Genomic DNA, 14,018 nt, shown 5'->3' on the forward strand with positions numbered 1-14,018 from the left:
CGTAACCATCATCTCACTGTTGGCTTGCCATCTGCCAGAACCGGCATGCTCACTGGTCCTCACGCAGAGATATGCACAATTAGTCGTCACATGACGTCACCCAGCAAAATTAGTGGGTATTGAAAAATGGAAACGCCAGTGTACCTGCTTCTTCTGCACTCGGTACGGTGGCCTGCCGGGGCAGACACAGAGCTGCGGAGACTGCGAAAAGATAAGATATAAAACTGAAAATAAATAAGCATTTCAAGGTTTATTTTTGAGAAGCACACAGAGGTCAACTGACAAGCAAGGCATTTAAATATTTTGTCACGAGAACCATTTGTTAATTCAAATCATTATATAAAACAATTCCAAGATGAGATTAATTAAGAAAATAGCGCTCCATACCTTTTGGTAGGGGTTGAATTTGATCCAGCAGTGCTACATGGGATCTTGTTGGCTGAGCAGGAGAGATCATTTGATGTGCTTGACATCTCCTCATAGTCTTGGCCCGCATCTCTACCTAAAGTGCCGCGCCTTTCTCCCATCACTTGGTCCAACCTTGACCCTCCACTCCGGTGTTCTGGAAACGTGTCCCGTCTCCATTGCTCCGACTAGAAATCAGCCTCTTCCTGACCAGGGAAAATCTTCTCTCGTGGCATAGCCAATCTTTGACAGTCTTGCCGACATGCTTCGACGTTGGCAAGACTATTACTGATAGATAAAACCAGGAGACCAGAGGTCCCATGTGTTGTAGATGGACAACTCAGCGTCCAATCAAGTTTGAGCGTGAGATGGAGGGGAACACCTGATAATACCTACACATACACACAAAAAAAAAGAGGGGATTTCAGAAAAATATATTTTTTAATCATAATATTGAACAATAATGATTTGAAATGTTGCTACTGTATCCTAAATTTCCCACTGCACTGTTTACAGGTCATATGTTAAGCCACACCGACAACGCAACTGCATCGTGAGTGATAATATTTTAATTTCTAGGCAACCCATTGCTAAAACTACTAAGCTAGTCATTGGTTTTGGGGTAGTGGCTTTAGAGAAAGCCCTGAAGTGAGTGGTGGAATTTTTTCAGTTGATGACTTTCAGATACTAGCTTACTCTGGCTGTTGTCTCCAAAGTTGCCTACCCCAGCTTTAATGCAACAGTTCAGCATAAAATCTGTTGTTTGTTAGACAAACTCGCCACAAATATGAGTAGGAGGAAAAACATGTTGTTTGGTCTTTTAATTAGAGATTATAACAATCTAATTATAGCTCTGTATAAATTGTAGGTTGATTTGGAAATAGTAAGGACACAGTAAACTAACTTTGAATACAATCACAACGAAGGTTTGTGTTACCATTGCTACATTATTGTTTACTGTGGACCTCCTCCGATCAGTAAGCTGCAAGGGTTTTAGAAGATTATTGGCCGCTGTTTATCAACTGCATGTATGTGGTAAACCTACCTGTGGCTAAGGGGCTCATCTGTAAGTCGTTAGAAACTCGCTGCTTATTAGATAAATGGTTGTGATTGGCTCGACGTTCTCGACCCGATGCAAGTCTGTTGAAAATCTGTCTGCATAGCAAGGGTGGTGGACCAGACGCATATGCCAGATCGAATAAAACCCACTATAACGATACACCCGATGATTAATTTTATTTTCTTAAGTTGGGTCCATCAAATGAAAACAATCACAACTACTTTCTATCAGTGGAGGGGGAGTTTATGTGAAGACCACAAAAGGGGGCCAACCTCGGAAGGTGTCTACACCAAAGCTTTATCACATTTCCTAATGCTTGATAAGCTAATGTGGATGGCTTTACAACTAAAGCCATCCACCTGTTGCCTTGATACTTTACCTACCAACCTCTTTCAGAATGTTTTTGACTGCCTAGCAATAGACATATTGCAAATAGTTAACAACTCTCTCCAATCAGACAATTTCCCAAAAGCCTTGAAAACTGCAGTTATTAAACCCCTTTTAAAAAAAGCGGAGCCTAGATGTCTCTATTATTAACAACTACAGACCAATATCAAATCTACCCTTTGTAAATTTATTGAGAAAGTTGTCCTCCAGCAACTTAATCACTTCCTGGCATCAACTGGTTGCTATGACACCTTCCCATCAGGATTTCGACCCCTGCACAGAACCGAGACCGCCCTTATTAAAGTTGTAAACGACAGCCGTCTTAACACAGACTCTGGCAAAACCTCAATACTAATGCTACTAGACCTCAGTGCTGCATTCAACACTACAATACTTTTGGACAGGTTAGAAAACTGGGTGGGGCTTTCAGGCACAGTCTTAAATTGGTTTAGGTCCTACAAAATAGGAACTATTTTGTTTCCATTGGCGACTTTGTATCAGAATCAACCAATGTGACATGTGGAGTCCCACAAGGTTCGATCTTAGGATCCTCTTTATTCAACATCTACATGCTCCCACTAGGTCAAATCATGCAAAATAAAAATATTGACCATCATTGCTATGCTGATGACACGCAAATCTATGTATCGCTATCACCAATGACTATCGGCCCATAGATCTGCGGTGCCAGTGGTGCATTGAGCAAGTCAAAGACTGGATGTGCCGAAATTTCCTTCAACTAAATGAGGACAAAACCGAGATAATTGTATTTGGTGCTAAAACGGAAAGGCTTAAAGTAACTCAACACCTTCACTCTCTGTCGCTGAAAACCTCTATCAAAGCAAGAAATCTAGGGGTTATCATGGATTCAGATTTACATTTCGACAGTCACATCAAATCAGTTACAAAATCTGCATATTATCACCTTAAAAATGTAGCAAGACTTAAGAGGGCTCACGTCCACTGAAGACTTACAAAAAAGTGAACATGCCTTATCACTATGATTTCCATACAGGTCTCCAAAAAATAACTCTAAGGAAACTTCAACTTGTTAAGAATGCTGCTGCTAGAGTTCTAACAAAGAGAAAAAAGTATTTTGAAAATATTGCAACAATTCTTAAATCGTTACATTGGCTTCCTGTTGGTCAGATAATTTATTTTAAAATGATGTTGCTAACCTATATATCCCTAAATGGTTTAGGGGCAAAATATTTAACTGATATGCTTCCACTACAACATAAGCCTTCTAGACCACTAAGATCTTCTGAGATCAATCTGTTAATTATCCCCAGAGTAAACACGAAACATGGGAAAGCAGGATTTAGTTACTATGCAACCAAAAACTGGAATAAACTCAGAGGAATTAAGACTTGACCAAACTCTGACCGCTTTTAAAACAAGACTTAGGACTTTTGTTTGCTTTAGTTTTCTGCTACATCTTAAATAAATTGCACCTTCTAAAATGCTTTTTTAACTTTGCCTTTATTTTCTGTTTTATTACTAAAATGCCTTTTTAACTTTGCCTTTATTTTCTATTTTTACCAGAGAGATACAAGATCTGGGGCCGTATTCACAAAGGATTTTAGGGCTAAAAGTAGGTCCTAACTGGCGAATTTAGGAGTAACTCCTAAAAATAATGGGCGTGTCACTCTTAAATTTAGGACTCCTAACTTTTTTCACTAAGAGCAATTCACTAAGTATTTTAGGACTAAAAGTAGCACCTAAGTCTAGGAGATCTTAAAAGTCCTCAAGAGGACTCCTAACTCAGTAAGACCTATTCACAAAGAATCGTAAATGCCTGCGAGACGAAATGTTAGGGTATTAAACTTGTTGTGGAGTTAATCGCAATGCAATAACATCCCCGACTAACAGGAATAATCCGATTAGTCCCGAAATAAAATGTTTGGCCACACTACGTTATTTAGCAACAGGTGAAATGCAACTTTTCAATGCCGACGATTTAAAAATATCGCAACCATCAGTCAGCCGTGCCATAAACTTTCCTTTGGACATTCAACAATTACACAGGATCAAAGCCAACTTCATGGCAATTGCAGGTATGCCCGGTGTGGTCGGTGCTATTGACGGGAGTCGGGACGCACATAAAAATAATTGCGCCATCAAAAGACGAGGACGTGTTCGTCAATAGGAAAAAAGTGCATTCCATCAACACGCAGGTTGTTTTTGATGCAAATTTTAACATAGCCTACTGATGTTGTTGCAAAGTGGCCTGGATCTTCAGCTACCCATGATTCGCGCATTTTAATGGAGAGCGGTCTGAGGCAGCTTTTTGAGATGTACCAGTTGGGTGTCACTTGCTGGGAGACAGTGAGTATCAATGCAAGACGTGGCTCTAGACACCCTCAATCCACAACCGGGAGCGCAGTTAAAGTATAACATGTAAGTGATTACGCATATTACGCTTAGTCCTACGTGTAAAACACATCGTATTGGCTCTTTGACGCCTTTTATTTGTTGAATCCATATTTATTATTGTTTACTGATTTCTTCCATATATGCTAGAGCACACAAACATACACGAAATGTTGTGGAGAGAGGAATTGGGCAGATGAAACGTCGGTTCATGTCCTCCACGGCGAAATACGCCTCACCCCAGAGAGGGCAAGCACAGTCATTACTGTAGGCTATGTGCCATTCTACACAACCTCTGCAAGCGGAGGAACATTCCACAGCCAGACGATGATGATGATGATGATGATGGCGATCAACATGACAATGAATTTGGCCGTGTGGAACCGAGTGGACTGGCATTTAGGGATCACTTTGAAAACACATTTTAGGTAAACACCTTGGCGCAAATCAGTCAACACTTGTGTAGTTCATAACATTTATTTTCTTTTAAATGTTACGTATTTTTATTGTTTGCTTTCTCTCTCTCTCTCTTGAACGTGCAGGCTACAACGTCATTATCGTGGTCTGCACAAAATTGTCATCATGCGTGTATTCTGCTAACTGCACTATAACTACTTAATAGGGATTAATTTCTAGCCTAGGCTATTTCCTTGTTTTTCGGTGATTCAGTGGGCTCGTCTGAACAACCAATCACCGAACTGACTGCTTCTAAACTCGTGCACGAGAATTGACGTAATCCATAGCAACGGCGCGTCACTCTTAGTTCACTCCTTGTGATTTATCCTTAGTAAGAGTATAGGTCTCAGCGGCTTTGTGAATAACTTTTAAGAAAAAACTCCTACGTAAAATATTTTAGCGATAGTTAGGAGCACTCCTAGCGGTAAGATAAAATGCTTTGTGAATACGGCCCCTGATATCAGAGAGAAAGGATTAGGGTTTGAGAGCCGAGTTCTGTCTGGGTTAGAGTTCCTTTAGGTCGGGTTGGAGTCCCAGAGAAAGGACCAAGTTCCTTAGGTCGGGTTGGAGTCCCAGAGAAAGGACCAAATTCCTTTAGGTCGGGTTGGAGTCCCAGAGAAAGGACCAAGTTCCTTTAGGTCGGGTTGGAGTCCCAGAGAAAGGACCAAGTTCCTTTAGGTCGGGTTGGAGTCCCAGAGCAAGGACCAAGTTCCTTTAGGTCGGGTTAAAGTCCCGACGTGGGTACCAGAGAGACTGTTGATCTGGGGCCGTATTCACAAAGCATTTTATCTTACCGCTAGGAGTGCTCCTAACTCGCGCTAAAACATTTTACGTAGGAGTTTTTTCTTAAAAGTTATTCACAAAGCCGCTGAGACCTACTCTTACTAAGGATAAATCACAAAGAGTGAACTAAGAGTGACGCGCCGTTGCTATGGATTACGTCAATTCTCGTGCACGAGTTTAGAAGCTGTCAGTTCGGTGATTGGTTGTTCAGACGAGCCCACTGAATCACCGAAAAACAAGGAAATAGCCCAGGCTAGAAATGAATTCCTATTAAGTAGTTATAGTGCAGTTAGCAGAATACACACAGAATACACATGATGACAACGCATGATTTTGTGCAGACCACGATAATGACGTTGTAGCCTGCACGTTCAAGAGAGAGAGAAAGCAAACAATAAAAATACGTAAAAGAAAATAAATGTTACGAACTACCCAAGTGTTGACTGATTTGTGCCAAGGTGTTTACCTAAAATGTGTTTTCAAAGTGATCCCTAAATGCCTGTCCACTCGGTTCCACACGGCCAAATTCCTTGTAATGTTGATCGCCATCATCATCATCATCATCATCATCGTCGTCGTCTGGCTGTGGAATGTTCCTCCGCTTGCAGAGGTTGTGTAGAATGGCACATACAGTGATTACTGTGCTTGCCCTCTCTGGGGTGAGGCGTATTTCGCCGTGGAGGACATGAAACCGACGTTTCATCTGCCCAATTCCTCTCTCCACAACATTTCGTGTATGTTTGTGTGCTCGCAAAGAGCCAATACGATGTGTTTTACGCATAGGACTAAGCGTAATCTGCGTAATCACTTACATTTAACTGTGCTCCCGGTTGTGGATTGAGGTAGGGTGTCTAGAGCCACGTCTTGCATGGATAGTCACTGTCACCCAGCAAGTGACACCCAACTGGTAGGCTACATCTCAAAAAGCTGCCTCAGACCGCTCACCATTAAAATGCGCGAATCATGGGTAGCTGAAGATCCAGGCCACTTTGCAACAACATCCAGTAGGCTATGTTAAAATTTGCATCAAAAACAACCTGCGTGTTGATGGAATGCACTTTCTTCCTATTGACGAACACGTCCTCGTCTTTTGATGGCGCAATTATTTTTATTTTTTATAAGTTATATATATTTTTTTATAACTTTATAACTTTATAACATTTTATTTCGGGACTAATCGGATTATTCCTGTTAGTCGGGGGTGTTATTGCATCGCGCATTAACTCCACAATAAGTTGAATACCCTAACATTTCGTCTCGCAGGCATTGTAAGATTCTTTGTGAATAGGTCTTACTGAGTTAGGAGTCCTCTTGAGGACTTTTAAGCTCTCCTAGACTTAGGTGCTACTTTTAGTCCTAAAATACTTTGTGAATTGCTCTTAGTGAAAAAAGTTAGGAGTCCTAAATTTAAGAGTGACACGCCCATTATTTTTAGGAGTTACTCCTAAATTCGCCAGTTAGGACCTACTTTTAGCCCTAAGATCCTTTGTGAATACGGCCCCTGATCTTAAATGCATTGCACTTTCTAAAATACTTTAACTTTGTCTTTATTTTCTATCTATTTTACTCCTTTTTTGCATACGTTTTGTGTTACTTATTTTATGACAATGTTTATATGTGAAGAACTCTAAGGCTGCATCCGAATACTCGTACTTGCATACTATATAGTATGCATTTTGTAGTATGCGAAAAATCTAGCGCGTCCGAATACTCTAGTATGCATTCTGTAGTACGGAAGTCGTTTCCGAATGCATACTACCGCCAAAGTGAACCACGGACCACACTACGCTATCCCACAATGCAACCGGAGCCTGGTAACAAACGAAGAAGAGATGGCTGACCCGACACCACCAACAGCGGCTTTTTATTTGTGTGTGTGTGTGTGTGTGTGTGTGTGTTCAATAAAAAAGGAAAAAATAACTTCAATCGTCTTTTTCACGGAGTAACAAATAACTAAATGTATTATTATTATTACAAAAAAATGACTTACCAAATGTCCACATATATACAACATAACCTGCCGGTAAGTCGCTCTACGAGATGACCGACGACGACGCCTTCTAGCAGAGATATCCATTTCAAGAGCCATTCGCGTAGAAAGAGACATTTTTTTATTTAATAGCAACGATAACAAGACGGAAAACAGGTAAAATTTGCCGCTATCTGGGGGGAGATACGTCATCTCCAAACATCCGGTGGAGATTCGGCGGCGTTCTACGCATGTCTGTAGACCGTACTACACAGTCAAGTGTAGTATGGTCAAGTAGTAGACACTAGACAGAAATAGTATGTACTAGGTATTCGGATGCAGCCTAAGTCTGCCTTGTGTATGAAAAGTGTTATATAAAATTGCCTTGCCTTGCCTAATGAAATGTCAGAAGACACAGTAGCATTCGAGCTGCTAATGGCAGACAATTATTAAACATAGGAATACATAATTATATTCTAGTTTTTAAAAATCTATTCAGATTACATTTCCTTTATGGAATAGCAAATTGTGGCTTTTTATTATTTAAGACAAAGACAACACTTACAATAATTCTGCAGTCCTAATTTAGCCTAAAGTTCTTTGCAGTGGTTTGTTTTTGTGTATATGCGCATCACAATGAAAGACCTGTTAGTTTACCAATTAGTTTAATTTAAACAAATGGAAAATAGGCAGCTGCAAACATGATAAAAGTATATCAATTTTATTCAAGCAAAACAAAGGTCAAATAGTAGAGTTGCACTTTAAATATACACAAAACAAATTTGACAAGCAAGGATTGAAGTTGGACTAAGCATCTGCTAAGGTAGAACACTTATTATTCTATACATCATTTTATACAAATGTTTTTCGCTTGGTTGTCAAATCTCCAGAAGCCTCGTTTAGAAATGTGTCCTTTTCTTAGTAGATGAAATAAGCTATTCAATAGAGCTCATACTCTTCTTCATATCAATTACCATAAAAGGGACAATTTCAATGAAGTGCTAATAATGTCACTAAAGAAAAAACAATTTAAATAGTGTAAATATTTTAAGCATTAGCACAGCATGGCAACAGTTATTTTAGGTTGTATAACAGTGTTGTCTCCGAAACCCGCGTGGTGCTGAACAATGGCTTTGTAATACAAACATAACCAAGGAAAAAATATATTGGTTTAAAACAAAACTACAATATTTGATGTTAATAGACTACATGCTAACTAGATATACCCAATACTATTCTAATGTGCTTAATATTTGTTATTGGAGGAAAGATATCAATGAAGTTATCCTTTTGCTGGAGGGTCTAGGGCATTATTGACTCAAAAATATACATTTGCGTGGAATGGAATGACCTCAAGATAACCCATGCAGGAAGCACTGATTAAACCCAATACCATTCAAAAGCCTAGAAATTCTTCAAGGTGATCTGTGGTGATCTTTTGACTAAAATGTATATTGGCACATATTCATTCTAACAGAAACCTTAGTTTCAGCACAAACAATGCCTTATAAAAGTCTTTAAAAAAGGCATTGCAATTAAGCACAAGGCGTGTTATCACTGGTTTCAAAAATACCGGTATATTTCTATACAAGCATTATGGGGAAAAACCCTTTGGATGGGACATCAATGTATTGATATGAGAACCATTGTTACAGTGAAAGCTATCGTAATCTGAACAGTTGTGGCCATAACCCAGCAACAACAAAGCATATCCCAAAGGCACTTGTCTCTACCTACCACAAAAACTCAAACAAAAATATCTTGATAAAAATAAAATAAATGTTGGGGCAGTTTAAAAACATTGCTCTGCACGTCTAGTCCTTATGAAACGGTGTGTGTGTGTGTGGCTGGCCTGTAATGACTAGTTGAACATCATCTTCAACCAAAAATGTATATTGCATTTGAACCTTATTAAACGCTCAAAATCACAATACGATAAAGTTATGTCACCTGTCTTGTAGTTAGAGTTGGTATGACTTGCAGATCACCAACTGAAAAACGATAAGCTGAGAATTGTAGGTGTGAAATACAATGGCAAACCTAGAAAGTAGAATTGCTTGGCAGGGTCACCTTATTAGATATATATATATATATATTATACCGGCACACACACACACGCGCGAACACACACACACACGATAAAGACCTTCCATTGGGGGAGAAGTTATTGCAATAACAGTATGACTGTCATCATCTGGCATTCATTCTACATTTACTTCTCTCCCCATGTTCCTGTTGGTACATCTTTACGAGTAGTTCCAAACTGAGAACAAAAAAGTAGAGTCAATGTTATAGAAGCATAGATAGATATATATATATAGATATATAGATATATAGAGATATATATATATATATATATATATATATATATATATATATATATATATATATATATATATATATATATATATATATATATATATATATATATATATATATATATATATATATATATATATATATATATATATAGAGAGAGAGAGAGAGAGAGAGAGAGAGAGAGAGAGAGAGAGAGAGAGAGATATATATATATATATATATATATATATATATATATATATATATATATATATATATATATATATATATATATATATATACATACACACACACATCGGGTCCAAAAAGTACAAGCGGTCAAACTAAATTATCAACACGTTTAAGAGCACTGTGTACTTACTGATAATGGTGATCACGATGATGATTAAGACTGCTATTAGGATGGCCCACATCTTCAGTACACAAAAAAGAAAGTACAGAAATCCATTAATAGTAGTTTTCACTATGCGTTTGCATCTATGGTTCATTCCGAATTCAAATGAACATGTGCACTTCATTAAACATGAGCAACGAATGTTGTGTCATGCTTTAATTCAATATGCAAATGCAGTCATATATGACTCGATTATTGACGGTAGTGTTCTGTATCAGGGCACCTTGCAGTTCTTCCACCAGAACTTCCTCTTGAGCTTGGCAGCGCTGGTTTCAAACTGGGACGCTCCTGCCTGTAGTGCATCGGCTCTGTCATCCAGTTCAGATAGCTTCTGGTCACGCTCCAGCACCTTATCCACGTTAACACGCATGATGTCCACCACCTGCTCACAGGAATAAATGCATCGCATCCAACAACATTACTAACTTGTATTGCACATTCTTATCCTTATAGTGCATTATTAATATTTGACCATAGAATATCCTCCTTAAAAGCTTCAGAGCCCATGCATGACTTGCATTATCATGGGAGACATTGATTCCATGAATAAATGTCTGCCATCAGAAATGTATTAAACACTTTTTTGCTTTGCGGTACTACAGGGGATTATGTGAGGCTCCTACAGACAACAGAGCTAAAGTGTAGCATAGAGGAACAAGAGAGGAATCAAAGTAGACTAGTGATTAAAAGAGGTTTTTCTGTCAAAAGTGTAATTGGTGCAGGCTACACACGCACGCATAATCCGATTGTCGTTCTGCTAGCGAAACATGTGCGAGAGGCACTTCCTGGTTACCAACAGTAACAGCTGACAGTAGCTGCAGTCTCCCTCTGTGATTATACAACTAATCTCAAGTGCCAAGAAAAGAGCTTGACAAAGGACAGACCAAATGAGCTGAAAGGAAAACGATTACTTGACAAAATGGAATCCCTGTGAATTGGTTTCCATTTTCTAGCGGCTGTCGATGGGATATTCTCATCTTTTGCATCTTCCATCTATACAGGTTATCTTCTATGGTTTGAAACAAAAGTTAATGTATTAAACTTAACTTCTGTGAGATAGCGGTCATTCATTGATTTATTTAGCTTTGCGAGTTTGATCACTTATGTTTAACCTATGGGGAATAGATATTACATATTCCAACACTTCGTTACTACTTTTCATGACATACTTTTTGGATAATTTTCGGTTCAGTGATAAAACGTATTAATGATATTAATGTTAAAATTAGCATTTTCTGGTTGTGGCCATTGAGGGGCCTTCAATTAAGCAGTGATACATTTTCCTGTTGAGGGTCTGTCAATGATGTCAGACAACACAAGTTAGCAAGTGGAACAAACTACAATTGAACGATTCAAATTCTTTCATGTGAACACAACATTTCCAAGATGTAATTTGTCCTAAGGGCCTTCCATAGTAAGGAAATGCAAAGCAACGTGATGCTTTCAAGCTCAGTGTAGCTCCCGGCATAACTCCTTTCATGAGCGAGGCATATAGTTCAAAAGGTTCTGTACCTCGTCCACTTGGGCCTGAGTCTGTTGGAGGCGCCGGTTCCCTTGCTCCATGCCGGAACCTTCTCCAGGATTGGGATTAGACCTAGTAGTAAAAACAAAAGAAAAAAAGAACTATGTGCATGATATCTACTGTCAACTATGAGGTCTAATTCAATACAACAGATTCTCAGAAAAACAATGAGATTTCATGCCACACCGCCCTTAACATCCAATTAGGATTTTGTTAACAAAATAAACCGGAAAGAATTCAGTTTAAGTGTTATATTGGAGTTGGTGTTTAGACATGCAATCCTTATTTTAGAATTAGAATTTTGCCAACTTCAATTAAAAGATAGCCAGAACATAAGTCAGCAGACGCATTCACATTCTCCAGATACTAGGGACCAAATAGGAAAATAAGAATATTAACCTGCTGTCGTCAAACAATGGTATATTTTCCAAATATTATATGTTTTTATACATTTATAAGAAAAATGTTATAGGTGTCATGAATCCCTGTAGAAAAGCCTGATATACAATGGCCCTACCTACTCTTATGTGGAACTGTAAATGGTTACTTGCCCCATCTTATGGTCATAGAAAGTGTTGCAGACTTTTTTTTTACCATGAAAAGATAGCTAGGATACTCTGCGTAGGTTGAAGGCCGCGAGCAGCATTCCAACAGACACATGTTGTCTTGTATATTAATGTGATGGTCTGAGGTCTTTGCTTAGTGCTATTGACTTATCACACAGGCTACATGATATTATGGCAGGCAGAATATGCAGGCTCCGAACCATTCCTGAAGCAAGACACTCACATGAGCACTTTTTCCACACACAACCACTTAGGTTGAGTGTGGAAGCTGTTCCAATAGGAAAAGGAAGTTTCAGTTTCAGTTCCCTTTAACCTTTTCAAAATTGCAAGGTTCAACATGAAAGATGTCGGTGGACTCTACTGAAAGTGTGTGTTAAAAAGGATGTGACACTTGCAGGCATTTCCTTCCAGGCATTTCCTTCCATTCTTTCAAGCAACTTGGTGCAAAGCATTAATTCCCGAGGGGCCTGTTGACTTTGAGTATTAAACTCAAACTAAACGTAATGAAGGTGGGGATAAACGGTTAACAATCTTATTTTCAAAGCAAAATAAGTTATTTTATAGATCTGCGAGGAGATTTATATTCCATTTTTACTGAGGCCATAACAAAACACCATATTATTTATACTAGATACACTCCTTGGCGTGATAACTTATCTCATGCGGTTTAATGGGGCTAACCGAACACAACATATCATATTATAGCCCAATAATTGGGCCTAGCCAGGTTTGTTTGTTAAGGTTCAACTAGATATTTGCCTGAATAAGTTTGTCACATGATACTTCGTCGTTTGTCGTAAATTAGTCTTAGTTAATTGATTTTATCGGTGAATTTCTACTTTTAAGGAATGCATTTAGTATATATATGACTCGGCAAGGCTAGATTAAGTTAGCAATTACTTTGCATCGTATTCCAAAACTTTTGCACAGGCTAGCAAAGTTTGGGCGTTGTTAAACTTCTCTTAACTATTATATCTGTTGGAAAAACCAAACACTTTACAGTAGTTTCCGACACTATAACAATCATTCGTTTTCCTAACTATGCACATATGGATGGTTTACTTACATTGTAAAATGACACTTGTTGGTCGATATGAGTGTGCGCTGTGTCGACTTTAAAAGCTAAGGCTAATGGTGTCAAGCCGTAACAGTTCCTGTCTTGGGCTCTTAAAGCGACAGTACAGAACATTGTTTCACCTCTAGCTTAGGCCAGAGCTAGGCAAACTGTTTTACTCAAACGTCTCAACTGACAACTGTTTTTACGCAAGCGGCTCAATGACTATCTGTTTTTACAGTTGGTCATTTAGCGTCCACATCGGCCGATATTTATGAGAGGCATAGCTTGCCTTTATCCTCATGCTCCACAAGGTCGGCGCGGTCACTTTACGTTTTTCTGACTTGATTCAGAAATTGTATTGAATTATGTATCAGTGTGTATCACTGTAAGGCGTAGCCCAAGTGTAATGTATTATTTTTTATATAGCTTTCCCTTTATTTTGCTATTTATATGCCCTTCTTTTAGCGGGTAAAAGTCAGCCGCAGGTTCGATATTCGCTGGATATTCGGTTTTCATTTACCCCGCAATCGGCTTAATCAACACAATTGCACTTCATTGCGGCTGTAGTATATTGAGGACAGCATAGGACACCGTATCAACAAAAATCCCAGCGACATGTTGCTCACTATCGATATCTGTGCGAGAAATGCTCTTAAATCAACGTCCTGCCTGCTATCTGTTTTAGGGACCGTCTACAAATTACACCCCACAGACTGGTGGCATAAAC

The 14,018-nt window shown here is 38.8% G+C and overlaps 1 protein-coding gene across 1 annotated transcript; it reads right to left on the reverse strand.

Moving 5' to 3' along the window:
• Positions 1 to 8,138: 8,138 nt before the first annotated feature.
• vamp3 (vesicle-associated membrane protein 3 (cellubrevin)) lies at positions 8,139 to 13,550 on the reverse strand. The gene is made up of 5 exons (XM_060069242.1): positions 13,301 to 13,550; positions 11,659 to 11,740; positions 10,370 to 10,528; positions 10,114 to 10,165; positions 8,139 to 9,696 (listed from the first exon to the last, which is right to left on the reverse strand). Coding segments are annotated over exons 1-5 (312 nt in total). The 5' UTR covers positions 13,303 to 13,550; the 3' UTR covers positions 8,139 to 9,679.
• Between the last annotated feature and the right edge of the window lie 468 nt (positions 13,551 to 14,018).

Source organism: Gadus macrocephalus, chromosome 13 (assembly GCF_031168955.1).
Source record: "Gadus macrocephalus chromosome 13, ASM3116895v1".
Lineage (NCBI taxonomy): Eukaryota > Metazoa > Chordata > Actinopteri > Gadiformes > Gadidae > Gadus > Gadus macrocephalus.